The 19,521-nt window shown below is 39.5% G+C and overlaps 3 protein-coding genes across 4 annotated transcripts; 1 reads left to right on the forward strand and 2 right to left on the reverse strand.

The window, feature by feature from the left end:
* Window positions 1-7,455, forward strand: LOC102703569. Of its 2 annotated transcripts, XM_040521990.1 has the most exons (8): window positions 1-123; window positions 1,422-1,504; window positions 2,869-4,091; window positions 4,316-4,379; window positions 4,936-5,157; window positions 5,537-5,658; window positions 5,931-6,254; window positions 7,368-7,455. In XM_040521990.1, the coding sequence occupies exons 1-8, from the start codon at window positions 1-3 to the stop codon at window positions 7,430-7,432; spliced, it is 2,226 nt and encodes a 741-aa protein (XP_040377924.1). In that variant the 3' UTR covers window positions 7,433-7,455. The 2 variants fall into 2 exon arrangements, with proteins under 2 accessions (XP_040377924.1, XP_015691024.2); XM_015835538.2 differs by lacking the exon at window positions 7,368-7,455 and having other exon boundaries at window positions 5,931-7,039.
* Window positions 7,456-8,231: 776 nt separating this feature from the next.
* LOC102721716 (protein root UVB sensitive 3) lies at window positions 8,232-12,897 on the reverse strand. Its single transcript, XM_015835539.2, has 15 exons — window positions 12,626-12,897; window positions 12,471-12,528; window positions 12,219-12,278; window positions 12,076-12,114; window positions 11,910-11,972; window positions 11,571-11,627; window positions 11,365-11,428; window positions 10,962-11,045; window positions 10,790-10,872; window positions 10,568-10,697; window positions 9,947-10,039; window positions 9,376-9,514; window positions 9,253-9,290; window positions 8,984-9,171; window positions 8,232-8,356 (listed from the first exon to the last, which is right to left on the reverse strand). Exons 1-15 carry the CDS (start codon window positions 12,772-12,774, stop codon window positions 8,258-8,260), a joined length of 1,344 nt encoding a protein of 447 aa, XP_015691025.2. The 5' UTR covers window positions 12,775-12,897; the 3' UTR covers window positions 8,232-8,257.
* Window positions 12,898-13,739: 842 nt separating this feature from the next.
* On the reverse strand, window positions 13,740-17,842 carry LOC102721996 (mitochondrial substrate carrier family protein E). Its single transcript, XM_006649565.3, has 9 exons — window positions 17,619-17,842; window positions 16,882-16,997; window positions 16,705-16,762; window positions 16,383-16,532; window positions 15,942-16,152; window positions 15,555-15,600; window positions 14,754-14,874; window positions 14,567-14,639; window positions 13,740-14,387 (listed from the first exon to the last, which is right to left on the reverse strand). Exons 1-9 carry the CDS (start codon window positions 17,728-17,730, stop codon window positions 14,159-14,161), a joined length of 1,116 nt encoding a protein of 371 aa, XP_006649628.1. The 5' UTR covers window positions 17,731-17,842; the 3' UTR covers window positions 13,740-14,158.
* Between the last annotated feature and the right edge of the window lie 1,679 nt (window positions 17,843-19,521).

Below are 19,521 nucleotides of genomic sequence, written 5' to 3' on the forward strand. Positions count from 1 at the left end.
ATGGCGCACGCGGCGCGGCCATTGGGTGGGCAGCCGCGGAACCCTAGCCCCGCGCCGGCTCGGCTGCGGGCGGCGGCGGAGGATGCTGGCCTCCGCGACGCGCCACCGAGGGCTGCGAAGAAGGTAGGTGATCGACGCCGTATTTCCGTACCGGCGGACTCTGCTTTTTCTTTTGCTTCGCCCCCCCCCCCCCCCCCCCCCCCGCGCATTTCTGGCGATCGTGGTTGCTTAGGGTTTTGTACAGGCGGGGTTTTGCGGCGTGGGATGGAACGGGTGGGAGTTTGCACTTGGTGCCTTCGCCGTTGTACTCGTCGTGTGGGGTTTTGTGTGCTACGTGCCGCTTGCTCTAGATGGGCCTCGTTAGCGATCGACGGGTTCGCGCTCTTCTTAGTTCATGGTTACTTGTAACTCATTGGGTGCATCGGTTTTGTGTCGTGAGAGAAAGGAGGGTTTTTCTTGGGGGAGAGCATGCATGGATTATTCGAGAGCTAGGTTTAATTACTGTTTGGTTACATGTGTTTTGCTGAAACCCATGTGGCTTGGGAGGATAACTGAACTGTCATCTTACTCTGTTCTAATCGTCGCGCAATGTCAGCTACTTAGTACCACCTCCGTTCCAAATTATAAAGATCCTAGAATTTTTTTTTTGGAGAGATTAAGGTTTAAGGGAAAAGATCATGATGGCCCTTATTGAACTCTAAATCCATTATATTTTGGGACAAAATTTGGATGGCAGGATCCGTTATATTTTGAGATAACTAGCACCCGGTGCTTCACCATGTCTGTCCTTGTTTGATCTAAGATAGGGGGTTCTTATGTTGATCATTTCTTTTTTGATATATTTTGCTGATCATTGGAGCTACGATGGATGTGCGTTTACAGCATTACTACACATGGCACCTATATGATTGATTTTTTTTTTAACATTTGTATGATTATGCTCTTGCATGTTTGTGTGTTTGCTGCCTACGAAGCATATGCATATGTAATAGCTGCCTACGAAGCCAAATTCCACACTTGGATTACGATAAATAAAGTCCATCCTTATATTGGCTTCCCCCGTCTCTGGCCATTCTTGTAATTTCGTTGCATGGGAAACCTGGTACTAGGGCCTTATAACATGTCGAAATGGCTCCAACAAGCCCTAATCCATGTGGTCAAAGGTGAGATGCTCGCTTGGAGTTTTGTGGGAGCATTTATTTAGATTATTTCATTCTTGGTACTCTCGGTACTTCTATAGCGTGCTGTTGGGCCTTTCAGCCATTTTATTTTGTCCTTTTCCTCATTTTTTAATCATTTGTTCTTTATACTGTGGTCCTACTTAATTGAAATTACGGTACCCTCCTGATGTTACTTCAAGAAAAGAAATTACACCTTTATCAGATTATGTTTACTATCATTTGTTTTGTTAACTGTTGCAGGATACGGCTTGTCCAACTTGTGGTGATAGAATTGGTTCAGAGAATGTAATACGTTGTCAGTGCAAGAAATCTCCAGAGCATGAGTATGCCCCTTTGTTATGTAGTTTGTGCGTATATAGTTATCTTAAAAGAAGAAAGCATAGTTTCTAACATACTCAGCAAATCTGCTGCTGCTTTAGTTAAAAAATAAAGCCTTGTTTCTACTCCTTTGTCAACATTTTACCTAAAGATCTTTTTTAGAAGCTTGCCATTTACCATTGTGGTTTGCATTTCTATCCGCAAGGATAATGCTGAAGTGTTTCTTCCCAATCTTTTATGTGTTCTATTTTCTTTTTGGTGCCAAAACTTTATTACAATTTATTGAAAGAGTCCAAACTCCAAATTTTTCATAATATCATGTTAGCTTGTCTGTTTACCTGCATAAATGTTCATAGATTGAGAAATTTAACCTAAAGTCCTAAATCCACCAGCACATCTTTTAAATGTCGGTAATAGGGGACATATGTACCATACAGACTTTAAACATTAACCATCATATGTTAGATGAACGAATGGATCAAAGTTTTGATGGATTTAAGGGTCATGTGTTGGATAAACTTCTTAGTAATGTGCTTAGTTGTTGGGGTGTTACTTATCAGAATATCATTGCTCCACTAGTCAAGGCATGCCATTCATTCATTTTTCACCCAATACTAATTGGCTATGCGAGGGCTTGCATGATTACAAATAGCTATTGGCTTGCATTAGACCCCTTAAGCATATCTTATTTGTTCTTGCACATGCATGTACATGGATCATAATGACCCAAAGAAATCTGATAATAATAGTTGCAAATGTGAATTTAATTGAGTTACGTGTAACAGTATGAGTCTGTATGAGCCGATTTATAACTTGATGCCTGTCCATTTTCTACATAGAAAACAAATTAATTGATATCGAGTCAGTGTTGCAGCATTAAAATGAGTGGCGTACAATTCCATGTGATCTGATTTATAACATGGTACTCTGTTAATTTTCTACACACAAAAAATTAATTCACATCTGATATCAAGTCAATGTTGAAACATTAGGATGAGATTTGAGATGAGAATAACAAACATGTGTCTATACTTTTGCATAGTATATCGGTTGAAGGTTTGGCATGTTAATTTGTGTCATATTTTGGGGGGCACATTACTGTGTGGTTTGGTATATTGGTTTGCATAGTATACCATTGAATACATATATACTAGGCTACTAGCTTCCTTCTTTTGTATGACTTGCTATTTCCCATAAAAGTGGATTCGTTCATTACTACAGCACTATGGAATCCTTTCTGTTACCTTGATTGCATTCAAAAGTCATGCACCTTTTCTATACATGGTAAATTTTTCTGTTTATGTGTTAATTCTAGCCCTGTTGGTTTTACAATTAATAGTAATATTTTTGCTGTTCTGGGCCATCTTAGAAAGCATGAAGTCTATCATGCCAATGATGCAATGCTTGAGGCAAAGGGATTTTCAAGGCCAAATTCTTCACGTAAGAAGAGGATGCACAAATCTCCTGGCGGTACATATTCAAAACCTGATGCAAGAGTAAAGATAATTCCTGCAGAAGAAATTACATACGTACGGCATGGAAAACTATATGGTAAAACTGTTGGCTCAGCTGGATTACAGAAAAGGCATTGTAGACGAAGTGTCACCCCCCCTCCAAGTTCACGGAAGGTGTCTCTTGTGACACCTACAGTGGCCAATCAGAAACCTACAACACCAGTCTCGCCTGCTGCTTCATGTATCTCTTGGCCTGAGAGAGCTGAAAATGGTCACTCAGTTGCTACACCATGTCTCTCTCCTAACTGGACTGGGACAACTGAGAATTGTCGATCACTTGATACCGCATGTATCTCTCCTAACTGGCCTGGGACAGCTGAAAATGGTCACTCGCTTGTTGGTGGCTATATGACAAATTCCCTTACAACACAAATAGCCTCTCTTTTAAAGCGTCCATCACCAATCTGTAGGGCAGTTCTTTCACAGCCTTCTGGGACATCTCTTAGAACTGAAGCTACTGCTCCCAAGAATCTTAGCAGATCAGATAGTAGAGAAGCATTTGTCAAGAGTTGCAGTTCACGTGCTTTGCATTGTCGAGGCCAGAGCAGCACAGTACCTCCATCTGGTTTGCAAAAGGAGGCTGTGATAAATCCTCTCTCTTCTAGTCCTGCACATGTGCTTGCTGCACATTCAACTATAGTTTCTCCTGGTACAAATGCAGAACCTTCTACGGAGAGTTTTTGCGCACCTGGCAATGAGAACTCCCCTACGAACTGTAATTTGGGCACATTACAATGTCAAGGCACAAGAACTGCTGTGGCTCCTTCGGTGCAAAAAACACTAACCATGGAACCTGTACCAAGCCCGAAATCTGTGCTTAGTGAAAAGCCCAATGAGGCATGTCCTGATACTGCTTCAAGGCCTCCTTCTAGACCAAATTTATTTGATGGAAAATGCATGTTAGGCTCACTGCAAAGTGAAGCAATCATTCCTCCAACACAGAGTCCACAGTCTACATCTCATGCACGATGTGTTGAATTGTCTGAGGATTTTGAAGCAGTTCCATCTACTAAGAGCCATATCAGTACTGAAAAACAAACAAACCAGGAGACACCAATCACTTGTAATGTATCTTCGGGTACGGTGTGGACCCTGACAGTAATCTCTTCTATTCTTTCATCTGCATATTGAAAATAGCTGGCATGAATATAATTATGCTTATTGAATTTTGAAAAGGTGAAAAAATGTGAAAGCAGTGATACTAAGTTTTAGCAGTGATCATGCTTATTTACCTTGTTGATATTTATTGATGAAAAACCTTTTTTGAGAACTGACTGTAGTAGCATTGGTATTGGCAAACAGATACCCCAGTAATTTTACATACAAAGCTGCACAAGAAGCATTACCAACCAGAAGCCTGCTGGAAGTAAGTGATCTGCCTCATGCATTAGAATATATTTTAACTGTTGCTAGAATTTATTTTATCGCACTATATTACCAGTTACATGCTTTGAATATATCATACAAACTGGACAAGCTGTAGCTACCATATTGTATAAAAAAAGGTTTTGGGATCAATTACAAAACTCAAAGTTTTCAGAAGCTGATATCAAATTTTAAATGCTAATGGATGAAATTGTCATAGAGAACATTGTTTTTTTATTCCACTTGTGTATAAGCCTTGAATCTTGTCTGCTACACGATGAAGCTATCGGCAATATGGTTGATTAGCAGAGTATTGGCAGAGTTATTACAGAACAATATGGAGCTTTATTGTCTCAGTGATCATGTGGCAAGCTATATATCACAGAACAATTTTCACGTGTATGCTGCTTCTGTTTGTGGAATTATTATGCAATTTGGAAGTGTTGAACTTTTATAGGTGTTGAAGTTAAGTTATGATTCCATCTGTGAGCTTTTGCTATTTTAGTATATTTGCGTTTTTAAAAGTTACATTGAGGATCTGTTTCCATGTTATCTAGGGGTAAATTTGAAGTGACTGGAGAGCTAACACACATCTGTGATGGACTTGAAGCCCATTTCCCTTTTGAAATTTCTGTCAAAGTATATGAAGCTTCAAAACTAATGCCTGAAGTCTTAAAACTAGAGGCTATACCTCTTTCTCATCTGTGGCCAAAAACATTCAAGATGAAACCTCCAGAAGGACAGGATATTGGACTGTGCTTCATTAGCTCTCCTCAAAGGTACAACCCCTCAAATCATCAAGACGCTTCTGCCGACTTTCTTTTTGTTCCTAGTCTAAATGGCATGTGGGCCTGCTGGTGTGGATCCAACTCATTATCGGCGAATAAGGGAGATCGCAAATGTTTGGTGGCATAATAGGAATTGATCCTCAGTGAAGTATCACCACTGATTTTGGTGGATTCAGCCATATCATCTGGCATCTCTTGACAAATATTCATTTCACTTACCAGCAATTGAACCGGCTTAACAACTTATCCCTAAAAATAAATGCATGCGAGTGCTTATGGAGTTTAATATCTTTTTGTCGACTACAGACTGCAGCTATGTGCTTGAAGCTTATATGAATTTATTTATGTGCCTTCTCTTGTTTATTTGCAGACCAAATGGGAATTCTGATCATCTCCTGAAAAATATTTCTTCTCATATTGGGTTACGAACCAAGATTGGTGCTGCTGAGTTGCTGATATTCTCATCCAAATTGCTTACCCAAGAATATCAAAGTATGTTTCCATGATCCTTTCGGTGTCCCATTTCCATTATAACCCATGACACGAATCCCTCCATAACTGACCAATGCTTGGACTTGTATGCTTATACAAACCGATACATGCATTTCCTTTGCAAAGTTATTATATGTGGTAATCTTATTTGTTTGAGTGTTTTTTTAACTTGATCTTTTTGTATTACCAGTTTTTGGTTTGTCCCTGCTGAATGTTAAGTAGTATGCAGGTAGATTTATCATCTAATTTTTCTGTACATACCAATTTAACAGGAAAATGTGGTCAGTGCTACTTTTGGGGTGTTTTCCGAGAGCTGCACAGATCCAGGCATTCTCTTGATGTCCCCCCTGGTTTCACAAAAGCTAACCGTCTCCCTCATACAGGGGAAACTACTGAACCTTGCATAGATCCTTCTGGCAGCAAGGCTTTGGACAGCCCTCCAGGATTTCCTCTTGATATTCCTCCAGGCTTTACTGAAGCCCAGCGTCAACCCATAGTAATCCCTGGATTTACTAAACTGCTTGAGGTGAAACAAGAGCCTGGGTTGCCGCCATCGGAGAACATAGCATCAACTGGAAAAGCAAATGAAATTAAAAGTAAGCATGATGAGGTACAACATGGTTCCCATCCTAGATATTTTAGTAATCCCATCCTTTCTAATTATCTTTACTTTCGTTTTTCTAATACTACATTTTATTGCCCTTTAACCATTGCCAATTTGCCTGGTATCACATTCCAGTTCGCTGCTGACAGGCAGAAAACTATACTCCCTGATTTTTGTGCAAAACATGATGAAAATGGTATCAGATTTTCTCCTACATGAAATGTTCTCTTGCCAGATCTTGATTTGCCCGACAATATTTTTCTTGCTGTTTCATTGATTGAACACTTAAAAATCCTTTTGATCCCTTGTAATATTTGTTTCTGGCTTTCAATCAAGCAGAGTATCATTTTGTTGTTTGCGGTATCAATCGTTAGCATATTTTGCTTAAAACATATCGTGGTAAAAATATTTTCCAGTAACTTTGAGAAGAATGTTATCAGCAAATGCATCAGAAATAAGCGTGTTTATGCAATTTAAGTAAATATGAAGTTATAGGCTTACTTCCCAATGCCTTTTTGTTTGTGCATAGAGTTTCCAATGATCTTCTGTGTTTGCGCCTTCCCAATGTATTGACTTTCTTTCCATCTGAACAATGTATTAATCTCACTTGTGCTTAGCTGATATTCCCTCCGTTTCATAATATAAGATATTTGACTTTTTTATTGACTATTTGTCTTATTTAAAAATTATAGAAATATCATTTATTTTGCTTGTGACTTAGGCCGCGTTCGGCACCAGCAGTAAGATATCTAACTCCTCTTTTTTCCACACGCATGTTTCCCGAACTGCTAAACGGTGTATTTTTTACGAAAATTTTCTATAGGAAAGTTATTTTAAAAAATCAGATTAGTCTATTTTATTTTTTTTAATAATTAACAATTGATTAATCATGTACTAATTTATACTACATTTTCTGCACCGGGTAACTAACCCACCTCCCACCAACTAACGAGCGCAGCCTTACTTTATTATCAAAAGAATTTAAGCATGGCTTGTCATTTTTTATATTTGTACTAAATTTTTAAATAAGACGAATGGTAACCTAAAAGGTCAAATATCTTATATTATGAAACGGAGGTAGTGTTACCAAATTGTACTGGTGCAGGTAGTAACAGAGCAGGACGAAAGCTCAGAGGAGCGATTGCTTCCGAAGACCCGGCTTCTTTCTGATATTCTGAATTCCTCGGCTTCTTCAAATGCGAACACAAATACTTAACCCAAGCCAGCAAATATTTATCCAAACTGCACCGATTTTTGCGGACCTTCTGCAGGCAAGTTTCAAGAGGAGCCAGAGAACCAAACACAAGGCGGAAAGAGAGATCACCCAGAATCACCCGAGCCTTCTGCAGCAGATGCATTCAAACCGCTCAAGGTGAACGGGCGCATCGATCTAAACAGAATCATGGATCGTCGAACACTGAACTCCCAACCAAGCTCAAGGGAAGGATTAGTCCATATACAAGTATCAGGTCCTACAGCTGTTTCAGGTGATGCGGCTATAGCTGGCAACGTTTCAGGTGATGCATGTGTTGTGTGCTACGAAGAGTTCCCAACGCAGTGATTTGTGGCGCTATCATGTAGAAAAAGGAAGCGGCGCCGGCGCCATTTGGTTTAGCAACACTTGTAAAAATTTGTGCAGCTTTGGATTTCTTGCAACTCATGAGTAACCTGATACGAACGAAACCATTTGGTACAATTTAGTACTTCCTCCGTTCCAAAATAACTTCATCCTTTTATTTTTAGTTTGATTTTGAAATTATAATTAAGTTATTTTGGGACGACGGGAATAGTAATATTAACAATCCGGCTACAATCTTTTAACCTTTTAGGTTATACTCTATCACATGCGATTAATAAGATGTCATGCAGGCTCTAGGGTTAAAAGTGACTATTCGGAACTGAAACAAATGAGATTTGCATGTATGCTAAGCCGTATGCTTAACTGGCCTAATAATATCGCGTCGAACAGATACTGATATCTTCACCTGTTTCCTCCTACTCGAGCTTCTCTTCGGAGGGACCATGAACCCAATGTGCCCTCCATACGATCGAATGCGAAAGAAGTCGTTCTGTTGAGTAACCTTCAATTTGCAGCTGTACAGTTGGGAGAAAACGAATCATCGTCAGTAGAAGCTAACCGCAAAAATGGTGTCAGAAACCTATCACAAATTGTTACCAGTTTACCACACCTAACCCTACAGCCTTGACAACGTACTACAATTAGCTACACTACTATACCTGAACGTACTACAACAGACCTGCACAAGATGGTGTAATACTACCATCTGCGATGGGGATATGCGTGGTTTGGGGTAGGAGTGCTACTGAGAAAATTAATGTTATGATGACTATGAGCTTTTATTTTTGACAGACCCAACAGATGAGCAATCCGCAACTTCTATGGACCTGACTTCTTCGACCGCAGTTTGTTGTGCCATATACAAAAGATAAATGCATTAGCTGTAGCAGACACAGGGAGTGTTACTATCTCCACAAGATTACCATTAGTGATATAGATTAGAAGGCGTTTACAGCTTCTCACTATGTGTTCAATCTACACCTAAAGCTCAGAGCCTCAGAGTGATGGTAAGATTTTGACCTTGCATGAGCTACCACTAATTGTATGTGTGAATAAAAAGAAACACGAAGAGGCTAAACTTCCTTCGGCCAATGGAGTAGCAAGATAATCACAACATGAATATCTATGGTATAGGGCTTTACCTTTGAGATAAAAGTGTTATATTTCTCATCAATCCATTGGCTAGCCTCCGCATGCGCGGATTTGCTCTTCTGCATCAAATACGCTAACACGAGTCCATGTATGAATGACTTCAAAATATCTGTTGCCGCTGCCTGCTTGTGAATGAAAATGTGAACACTGCCTTCCTTATCCAGCAAGAAATAGTTCTCTGAATAGATTTTAGAAGTAAATCAAGTAATAGAAAAATCAGCAACAATTAGTATTACATTAACTAAGAAACGAGTTATACCATTTCTATAGTAGGGCCTTGTTTTTGCAATCTGCAGCCTATCAAATTTGACAAACAGAGTAAATGTTTATTCCCCCATAGATTGATAACACATAAAAACATAACCAAGAACTTAGTACTTACATATCAGGGTGTGTAAGCATTGAGGCTTTAGCACCTAAATGCACATGTTCATGTGGCAATTTAATTCTAAGCAATTTCCTCCAGCTTGACCAAAATGGAAGAATGTGCTCTTGCTTGGAAACCTGTTGTGGTGTGAGGACTAGGAAAGTTCCAACCAAGAAAATGTTATGATTAAATAATGTAACATCTTGCCATGGAATTTTTATTTGCACAGATGAAGCAGCAAAAGCTATTGTTTAAGGAAATGTTCTCGATGCCGTGGAGAATTAACACATGATAAAATAGAGAAGCAGAATGTTTTCAGGGTGGGGCACACATTGTAATTGAAATTTGATATGATTAGCTAAGTGCATCTAGTAATGATCTCCTAAGTACAAGCTGGCCTAGTGACCTCTTATTGATATAAAAGAAAATAGTGGGCATGAAGCACCTATCATTAACACAATTACACCAAATATATTTACATCCTCTTCGGTACCAACTAATAAGCTTTCCAGGGCTCATTAGATTTCCCGCATGCAATAGAGATCCCTAGGAGATGATAGTATGGAAAGGAAAAAGGTTTAGTCACCTTCACCATTGTCCATGAAGTACTGCTGCAAGATGGAACTTCTCTCATTATTTAGCGTCGTGAGCGAAAGTGACTGCACTGCCTTGTAATTTGCTGAATATTCCCAAATAAAACAAGATGTAAATAGAAGAGTTCCTGCAAATACTCAGTAGTGCTAACTGCTGAGTAAATTGATTTTCTTGAGTAAGAGCAACACGAGACTTCAGACTAGCCTAAGCACAAAAGAGGAAAAGAACCATACTTTTTTAAGTGAAAAGTTAGTATGGGCCAGAACCAGGTTAGGACTTGGTTTCCAGATGAAAATTAGCTAGCCAAATCCAAGTTAGTCCCACGTTTGAATCTCTCTGGCTATCTTAAACTGCAAGATCCATACAAATTTTCCATACGAAATCCATGCAGCATCCTATGTTGAACTGCTAGCCAAATCCATAGAAATATTCAATTATGTTTGTTTCCCAATTCATTTTATGTTTTTGTGCTGTGTCTGTATTCCTGATGGAAAAAACTAGCCAAACATTTTTGTTCTTATTCCTATGAGACCCTGTAATTAATGTCTTCTTCAATTATAAAGGCCTTACAAAAAAGAAGTAATTATAATAAATATTGGATAGACGCACTCACCATACATATGGAATATTGTTAGAGAAAGGAATGAAACCCATACACCCAAAGCCTGCCCTCTGGTAACATGGGCCAGAATCATTCCCAGTCCCATTCCTAACATTGTTGCAAGTGTCTCCTGACTCCCTTCCTGAAAAGTTGAGTGTGCTTCTGCAGCTACAGTTCAGAGACAATTTACCATCTAATTGACATTTAGGATGTTACACGATAATACAAAGGTACCTTTGCAGATATATCAGCAGCATTATTTGCAAGTGCAAAATGCTGGGTTAATGCCGCTCTAGTTGCTCCACTAGCAACACCAGCTATACATAATGGCCAATTAATTAGTTAATAAACAAACCTTAAAAGAACTCTTAAGAGGTTCTGAAATTGAACATGTAAATCATCTTACTGAAGGACCGAGATAGGCTTCCTAAGCACATTATAACTATCAATGATGAAGGAAACAAAGGGCTTAAGAGATCCATCAACATCCCTGCAAAACCAACAAACGAACTCTGCTATAATACCTTGATACTAGACAAGGAGATTCATGTTCCGTAAGAGAATATTTTTGTAGCTTAATCCAGATTTCATGTATGAATTTTCAGCACCCCTGAATCAGGGGCATGTAACACACATATTATATATGCACCAACTATAGTAGAATACCTCAGAAAACCAAAAGAAATGCTTAGTCCCAAATCATATTTACAGGAGCCTCAAATTAGGTAACTGAATAAAGAAAATCAACCTTAGACACTAAATTCATATAATCATTCAAGTATATTTAATATAGAATTTACAGACGTTACCAAGGTCATTCATAAAGTCTGCAACTAGGCGCCACATTTTAGCATTGCTATCAAGGTTAGATCCCTGGGTAAAGTGAAGGCAAAAAGAATTAATACATCATAGACAAACAAAAGACTGACCAAACAAGATATCTCGTCAGTAAAGAAACTATCAACAGTAATGAAGAGGGCATTGCCTATTTGAGGTGAGTAAGAGAATTGGACACCTGATAAAAAGTGAATAGTATACCACCAAGCATTCCTGTCAAATCCCTGAGAAACCACTGCAACAATAGCATGTATTGAAAAATGATGAGAAAAAAGAAAACGTCTAAGCCCAACAGAAGAAGAAGAAAAAACAGACTAGGCTACGTAATTAGTAGTTACCACCAGCTGACTGCAGCTCAGGGCAATCAAGATGGCAATCTAAGCAATCTATTTCATGTATGCACAAATTTAACACACAAAAAGAAGTTAATACATCCTCACCAGAAACCATTTGCGTTATCTCCAGCTCATAAGAAAGACTGCATAAAGCTAAACCATGAAATGAAATCGAACTTTACCTGGAAAGTAGCACCTATGACCGTGGCGGATTTCTCACCTACTCCAATAGCGCCTAAAAGAGCCTGAAGCCCGTGTAAGATTAATATGGCACTCCATCTAGAACAGCGCAAAATATGACAGGAGCACTAGTACAAACGAAGGCTGGGCAGCATCAAGCTTGCTTACTTGCGTTGACAACATTGCGCGGATGTAAGTCGAGAGGGCCTGCAATGATCGAAGCACAAGAACAACTCAGCCCAAAGCAGTTGAAACCGAAGCTAACAGACGGAGTGGCAGTTCATTTTGCCCCCATGGCCATGGAAATTGACCTGCAAGGTGTCCCACATCTGGAACGGGACGTAGTCCGGCGTGACGCTCCCAGGGAAGCCCTGTCGAGAGAAGATGAGATCCTCGCTCGTCAGCTACCACGAGTGGAGAAATGGTGTTGCGTTGCGTTGCATTGCATTGCATCTGTGCGAGTGTGTGGCAGTGGAGGGAGGGGATCAGGGGACGGGGCAACGCATCGCCGGTGTGCAGGAGTGCAAGCGAAAGCACAACACGAGAGAGAGGCTGAGCTTCACCTCGGGCACGAAGGCGCCGAGCAGGCGGCCGCCGACCCGCCACCACCGGTTGCCGAACCTGCGCGCGCGCGTATGGGCGGGTGAGATGAGTGAGCAGAGCAAAGCGGATCGTCGATCGAGTCATCGAGACGAAGGGGACGGGCGGAGCGGGTAACCTGCGGGAGGTGAGGGAGGAGTGGGAGGCGGTGAGGATGGCGGTGCGGGAGAGCGCGGAGGCGGAGGAGCCGGCCCACTCCTCGACCGTCACCCACGGCGCCTCCGCCTCCGCCACCGCGGCCGCACTCCGGGAGCGGGAGGAGTCCATGACGACGCCCAAATTGCCCAAGCCGGTGGTTCGGATCTGGGTCAGCCGCCGGCCCCGCCTCCGCCGCGGCACACGGCCGATCCGCTGGCTGATCGAGCAGAGGATGATAGCAGTCGGCCAGTGGGCATAGGCTGGCCTTCGCCAGAAACTACGGGGAGATGGATTTATCCGCGGGTTTATTACATTTAGCTAGAAATATAAATATTTTCGATAGGATGATTAATACGAGTTGTATTATTTTATAAATATAAAATTTTAAATTTGACTTTTAGAAATTATAAAAAATAATTTGTAGAAGTTAAATTTAATATGAGGTGGTATATCTTATATTAATTTGTTTTTTTATTTTTTAAAATTTTTTATAACTAATTAGATAACATGAAAACAAAACATATGGATATCTATCCAAGTGAAAAAAAATATCTGGGCGAGTTCTAAAAAGAGTTACCCAACATGTGCATATTTATAAATGTAGCTAATTTGGTTCATTCGAAATGAAGTATAGCAAAACTAGAGAGAAACATACGGAAATTTCCGTTACTTCAAATATATTGAGAAAATTCATATGCTTTGGTACGAGCATGCATTTATATTTCTCTATTTTTCCTATTCATACGAGATAACATTCTTCCAAATAGACACTTACTAAATTATGAATGTCCTAGAGACCTCCCACAAGAAACTAAAATAAGCACTTTTCCCCTCTCATGGTACTGTTATTCTACCTCCTCCGGCTGTTGGGCCCACTGGGCCCACCTTAATACGCCTTTTGCCATATATATTGTAAATATTATAATACATCTCAATAGAGCCCACCACAAGGTTAGATTAGGCCGTATATATTGAGGATGCTCTAAGCTATGACGCACGATGTAAAGCTTTTCTAGAATTTCACAAGAATTTGTGAAGTTTTCGTGAAAGTCCTGCATATTCTCTCCGATCCAAAAAAGCCATGACATTTTGCATCAGAGATTCAGAATACCATTAGATGACAGTTCGGAGAAAATTACATTACACTTTTCCAATGAACGAAAGTACTACATTGTAATTGCATTTGGATAGAAGAAATCATTGGAAGATACTCCTACATAGTATATGGTATGGAATGAGGTATATCAGTTAGCTCCAAGGCTATGGTGACACATCCAGGAGGCCAGAAGAACTATCCACCCCCCCCCCCCCCCCCAAAAAAAAAAAGGGAAAAGGAAAAAAAAAACTCAGTAGATGAAGGATGATCAGTTTTCTTATCCCTTTTGTGGTTGTAAGTGCTTCACTTGGCTGAAAGTGCACTATCACATTTACATCCATGAAATGAACTTTAGTTGACGGAGAAATAAGAAATTCCTCTGGATCAGTCCTACAAAACGGGGAGCTACTTCAGCCTTCAGGCAGCTTCCTCAACTTCTGATCTTGTGTCCATTGACAGGCCAGTTAGTTCACGGGCATCTGAATCGGTCTTCTCTTTGAAATGGTCCCTGAGGAACTCCACTGCCATGAACGTGAACGCAGATGCAGGTACGTACCATATTATTCTAGGGATGCTCCCCTTGAACAAGCCACTCATTCCCTCATTAGCCCATGTCTTTGTAATAGCATCCAGCCACCCATTGTAACTGATTAAACAAACAAATGAAAGTTGGTAACTTAGGCCATAATTCATATCTTGTCAAACGGCATCATGTGTGACAATTGGGGAGAGTATAAATTGAATATCACAGTTATCCTAAAAACGGGGGACAGAAAATACCAATGTCTGGACTAGCAGAGAATGAGATAAAGATTGGTCACTTACCTAATTGTTGATCCCTGTACTTGCAGCCTTGTCTTGATCACATCCAAGGGGGTTGTCAAGTATGCACTACAACCTGATACGGAAGAACATTGGAAAAGAAGTAAAAAATCAAGACTAAGCATAGTCAGATAATCAATTAATATGATAGGCAACATTTGGTGTATTAACCATATTGGACCAGACCTACCGCCTGCCAAGCCTCCTAGAAGAAGCCCTTCAAAAGAGTTACTGGCATGCAAATTACTCTCTGGCAAATACTTCCTCTTGCCATACTCAGTCAATTCTTTCATTGCCTCATAGAAAGTGACCTGAAAATGCAAAAGATCATGCGGCAGGTTGTCAGGCTCTCTGACTGACTGTAGCTGAGGATCTAAACGCTAAAAGATAAAAAGAAACTCTCTTACTGTCTGCAGATAAGGATCCTAGGCTCTGTTCAAAGGGTTCATCAGGCTGAGCTTATTGCCACACAGGAAATGCAGCGGGTCACTAGTGTATGATTAATGCATAAATTTGGATTTATTTGATTTTATGAAGAAACTTCTATATAGAAAGTTCTCTTTCCCCAAAGATCGCATTATTTAACGGCTTGGGAAACATTCTTGATAAACCAGTAGCTACAATCTAAAAAGAGCGGGCCTTAAAGTAAAAAAAAAAAACTAGCATACTTATATCTGGCAATAAAATCAAACTGTAGATAGCTTGTGCAGAGGATAGAATGGGTAGGGTGGAGCTTAAAGGCTCAATTCAAATCCAAATTCTAATAGTCATAAGCTACTCAATAGTGGATACAACACTCTAGCAAACAAATATTTATTTATCAAGATGTCTACAATCCATGTGATCAAAGTCAGCATTTAGCTATTTAGACATGCCTACTGCCTGAAAGAAGGTGGCTCCAAACCACTAGCATTGCTTTGAGAATTGAAATATGAACAGGTATACTAAATTACTAGAACAACGAGAAGAGCAAGCCAAATTTCTCACTTACCATAAGACCAGCAAAAGGGACATCCCTGGCAAGTGTAGACCAATATCTGTGTACGAGAAAAGAATGTGTCGATTTAAACAAAAAGAAAACGAACGTAACTAGTCTATTATCAAGTAAGGATAGTATCAATATGTCCCTTTACATACAAACTGAGTGTAGGTTTGTTCAATCAATAACTGTACACTTGCGCATCCAGAAATGTGAAATGATCAACAATTTATTCAAGGTCTCACGAAATTCAAGCATAAATAGTATCCTAGCATAATTCAATGGATTTGATTTTGTAGAAAAATAATTTATTAAAATAAAACTTCCTGTTTACCATAAAGAAATGATACACACTAAATAACCATAAGCATGCTAGCAACAAGCAGTCAGTGGCAATACCCTGCATAAAGTCCCTTCAGACCATGATCTCTCCAGATAGAACAACCAGCATGAAACATTCCATTATAGTATTGATACATCGGAGCCCCTGGAGTCTGAGAAATACTTCCTTTTGTAGCAGTTGAGGCCCAAGATTTCCTAGTGCCTTGGACTTGCATTCGCTGTTTCATGACTTCACATGGCACATAGATAAAAGACCCAAGTGTATCTCCTGCAATAAGCATAAGGAAGCGTCATAAGAGTTTTTCTTCAGATTTCATGCATTCCAATAAGAAGGCAAAATTCCATCAGCCAGAAATCATTGTGTCTAAAAAACGGCGCAGTTCTACCAATAAATACTGATCACATATTGACATAACCTACTAGTATAAAAAATTTCAGTAGCACCATAAATATTTTTGAAGATAAATATTCAAGAGACATAAGAAAATAGCTACACACCAATTCCTCCAGCGATAAAGTGAGACCAATGGCCACTTAGATTAGGATTAGAATTCTCCAGCCATGTCTTGGTTGATTCAATAACACCGAAATATGTTGCACCAGTAGCAAGCGATCCAGTAACACCTGGACTAATTCCTCTGTAAAATCCTGAAAATGGGTGAGTATTAAATTCCATCAAGATTGCTGCTGAACTGTGGTTCCCAACCACATAGGAACTCGAGAGTTTTAAGTTTAACTGTTTTTTTTTGTCAGAACTAATACTAGTTGTCTCATAATGTTTCTCCTTTGTTTAGTAAACAAACAACAGAGAAGGGCTAACCTTTCAGACCATCGGAGACCCAAACTGTCCTGATCATCTGAAATATATTCTTCTGAGCCTGCTCAGTGCACAAAAAAGTAAAAGAAAGAAGGATGCAGCGTCCATCTATCAAATCATGAACTGCAGCAGGAAATAACTGTTCATGCACATGTAAAGTGAACTAAGAGTATCTCACACCTTAGCCCCTGTGATTATAGCCTGACTTTGAAGACGTGTTTTCAGAGTGTCAACTGGATGCATCATGCCTTCTCCAAACGCGCCTGCAATTGCTCCCCACACAAATTCCCTCCATACTGCAATGCAGGGTTTATCTCAGCAACAATCTCCTGTACATTTCTCCTCTGGAAAACGTATTGTTCATATGTAGTAAACCCCTAATACAGGTTATCACATAGTTTGCTGTTGAAACTTGAAAATGCAGTGAAATTCGGTGAAAATCAACCATAATTGATCACATGGTCTTCTAATAGCAAGATTTATATCCTATTGTCAGAACTCCAAAATTTTTTTTTACTTTGTGGCCTTATTGACTGGGCTCAGAGAATCAATGCCCAAGCTACAATCTGAAAAGATGTTTGTTCATATCAGGCTTATCAGCATTTACTGATGACCACACAATGCAAGGCAAACAGCCAAACATACATACATGCACGGGTGATTTCCTATTTTATAAACAAAAAAAATCTTCTGCGAGGAACAAAAACAAGAGATGATTCATATTAATCGATTTGATCGAATTCGTAACTCATAATAACGATAAACGCAACCTCGCACTGTGAGAGCCCTCCATTTCACGCTGCACCTCCTAGCCCCGAAATTGCGACGATGGATTTTAGCTGAAGCTAGTGAGCCGATGCCACCCACCGTGCAGTGAGGCAGCGAAACGAGCTGAGAGCACGCACTTACGCACTTACCGAAGAAGTTAGTGAGGTTGGGCGACGGCGACCGCGGAGCCGGGCTCCAATAGCCAGTTCCGGCGCCGGCGCCGGCGACGCGAGGTGGAGGGGAGGGCTTGGACGCCGCCATGGGGTGCCGGCCCGGCGCGCCGCTGCGATTCCTCGAGGCTCGCTTCCTCAGGGTTTAGGGTTTTGAACGGCGCGCCATGGATGAGGGTTGCGATGCTGCCGCCCGAGCTGGGGTTCCGGTTCGTCGCGGGCTCGTGGGCCGCCGGCGACTCGCCGTGGCGGTTGAGGGAATAGGAGCCGTCCGATCTAGATCGAGAGACCCAGATCGTGCCCGACAGATGGGAAGCCACTGTGCAACAGCCCAGTCCACGAATGGCGCAGCCCGGTCCGTAAGAGGGATTATTTACTTACTGCCTCCGTCCCATAATACCCTTATTTTTCGTTTTTTCTATCCAACGTTTTACTATTCATCTTATTTAAAAATTTTATATAAAAATTTTAAAAAAATAGTCACATATAAAATACTATTTATATTTTATTATCTAGTAATAATAAAAATATTAATCGCTAAAAAATTTCAAATAATATGAATAGTCAAACGTTAGACATGAAAAAACGAAAAATAAGGTTATTATGGGACGGATTATTTGATAATTGTTTAATCATATAAGCAAGTTAATTATTAACTATATAAAGTTAGACTTTTAGTTTAGAAAAATGTGGGATCATGAACTTCTATATACATCTACTTTAAAAATAAAAATATGAGATGATTTTTTAAATTGGAAAGTGTACACGCAAAAGATGACGAATAATCTGAGGATAAGCCGTAGAATAAAACGCCGCTGACATCAACAAATCAAGTGTAGATTTATGTATTTTTTAAGATAAAATGAGAAATTTTTTTTGGGTAAGTTTTAAGGCTCTCATCTAATTTGTTTGCTGAAATAATAGGTTTTAAAAGACATCCTATCTTTTTTCTCTCTTGCTTGTGCTTGGAAGTATAATCTGATTTTTGCTAACGAAGATGATTTTGAGGCATTTTTTATTGTAGTTTATTTTTCAGTCTTAGCTTTTAGATTTTAGATTGGCAAGAACACATATATATAAGTTTATTATTTACGAAATATTTTTTGTTTGTAAATATGTCATTTTGCCTTTTTTTTTCTCTTAAAAGCCAGATTCCGCCCATAGTCATCATTGTAAAATAAAGGAACTGGTTGTGTCAAGAGTAGAAAAATCCCGAATTCTCATAAATCAGAGTTTAAGAGGGCTAAAATCTAAAATTCACCTTTTAGAGAGTTACTAATAAGATTTTAAATTATGAATTTGAGTCCGGACCAAAGCTTCCACGGCCCGAGGCAGAGGCTCTCATTGGTTGGCTATGAATGGATTATGGATTTATGGTTGCTTAGCGTAACTGCGTTCTTTTCATGCATATTACTTTACTATTAATTATGCGTCTTATTTCTATATTTTTAAGTATACTCTTCTCAATCGATAAAATACGTTGTAAACAAATTATATAGTTGATCATCTCATATTTCTAAAGTATATTTTTAGTTGTATGATAGTTAATTTCGCTGGCTATAACATAAAATAAGTATAAAAAATAAATAATATTTTAAATTTATCTAAAAAACTAATCTATATGACAAACGAGTTAATAAGGTATACAATAGTGTATATATGAAGACCTCATATGCTTTGAGACCACGTGGCAGTGATACTTGTATGGGTATAACGGAGAATCTCATCTCACAACAAACTGTCTATTATTGACTTATAAAGAATAGTTTACATCTATTTTTTGTATTTTATGATAATACAACTTAAAATCTGTTAAATTTAGATCAGTTGAAATTTAAAATTTAGCCGCATAACGTGCATTCTATGCGAAAAAGAGGAAGAG

This window comes from Oryza brachyantha, chromosome 3, assembly GCF_000231095.2.
Source record: "Oryza brachyantha chromosome 3, ObraRS2, whole genome shotgun sequence".
NCBI lineage: Eukaryota > Viridiplantae > Streptophyta > Magnoliopsida > Poales > Poaceae > Oryza > Oryza brachyantha.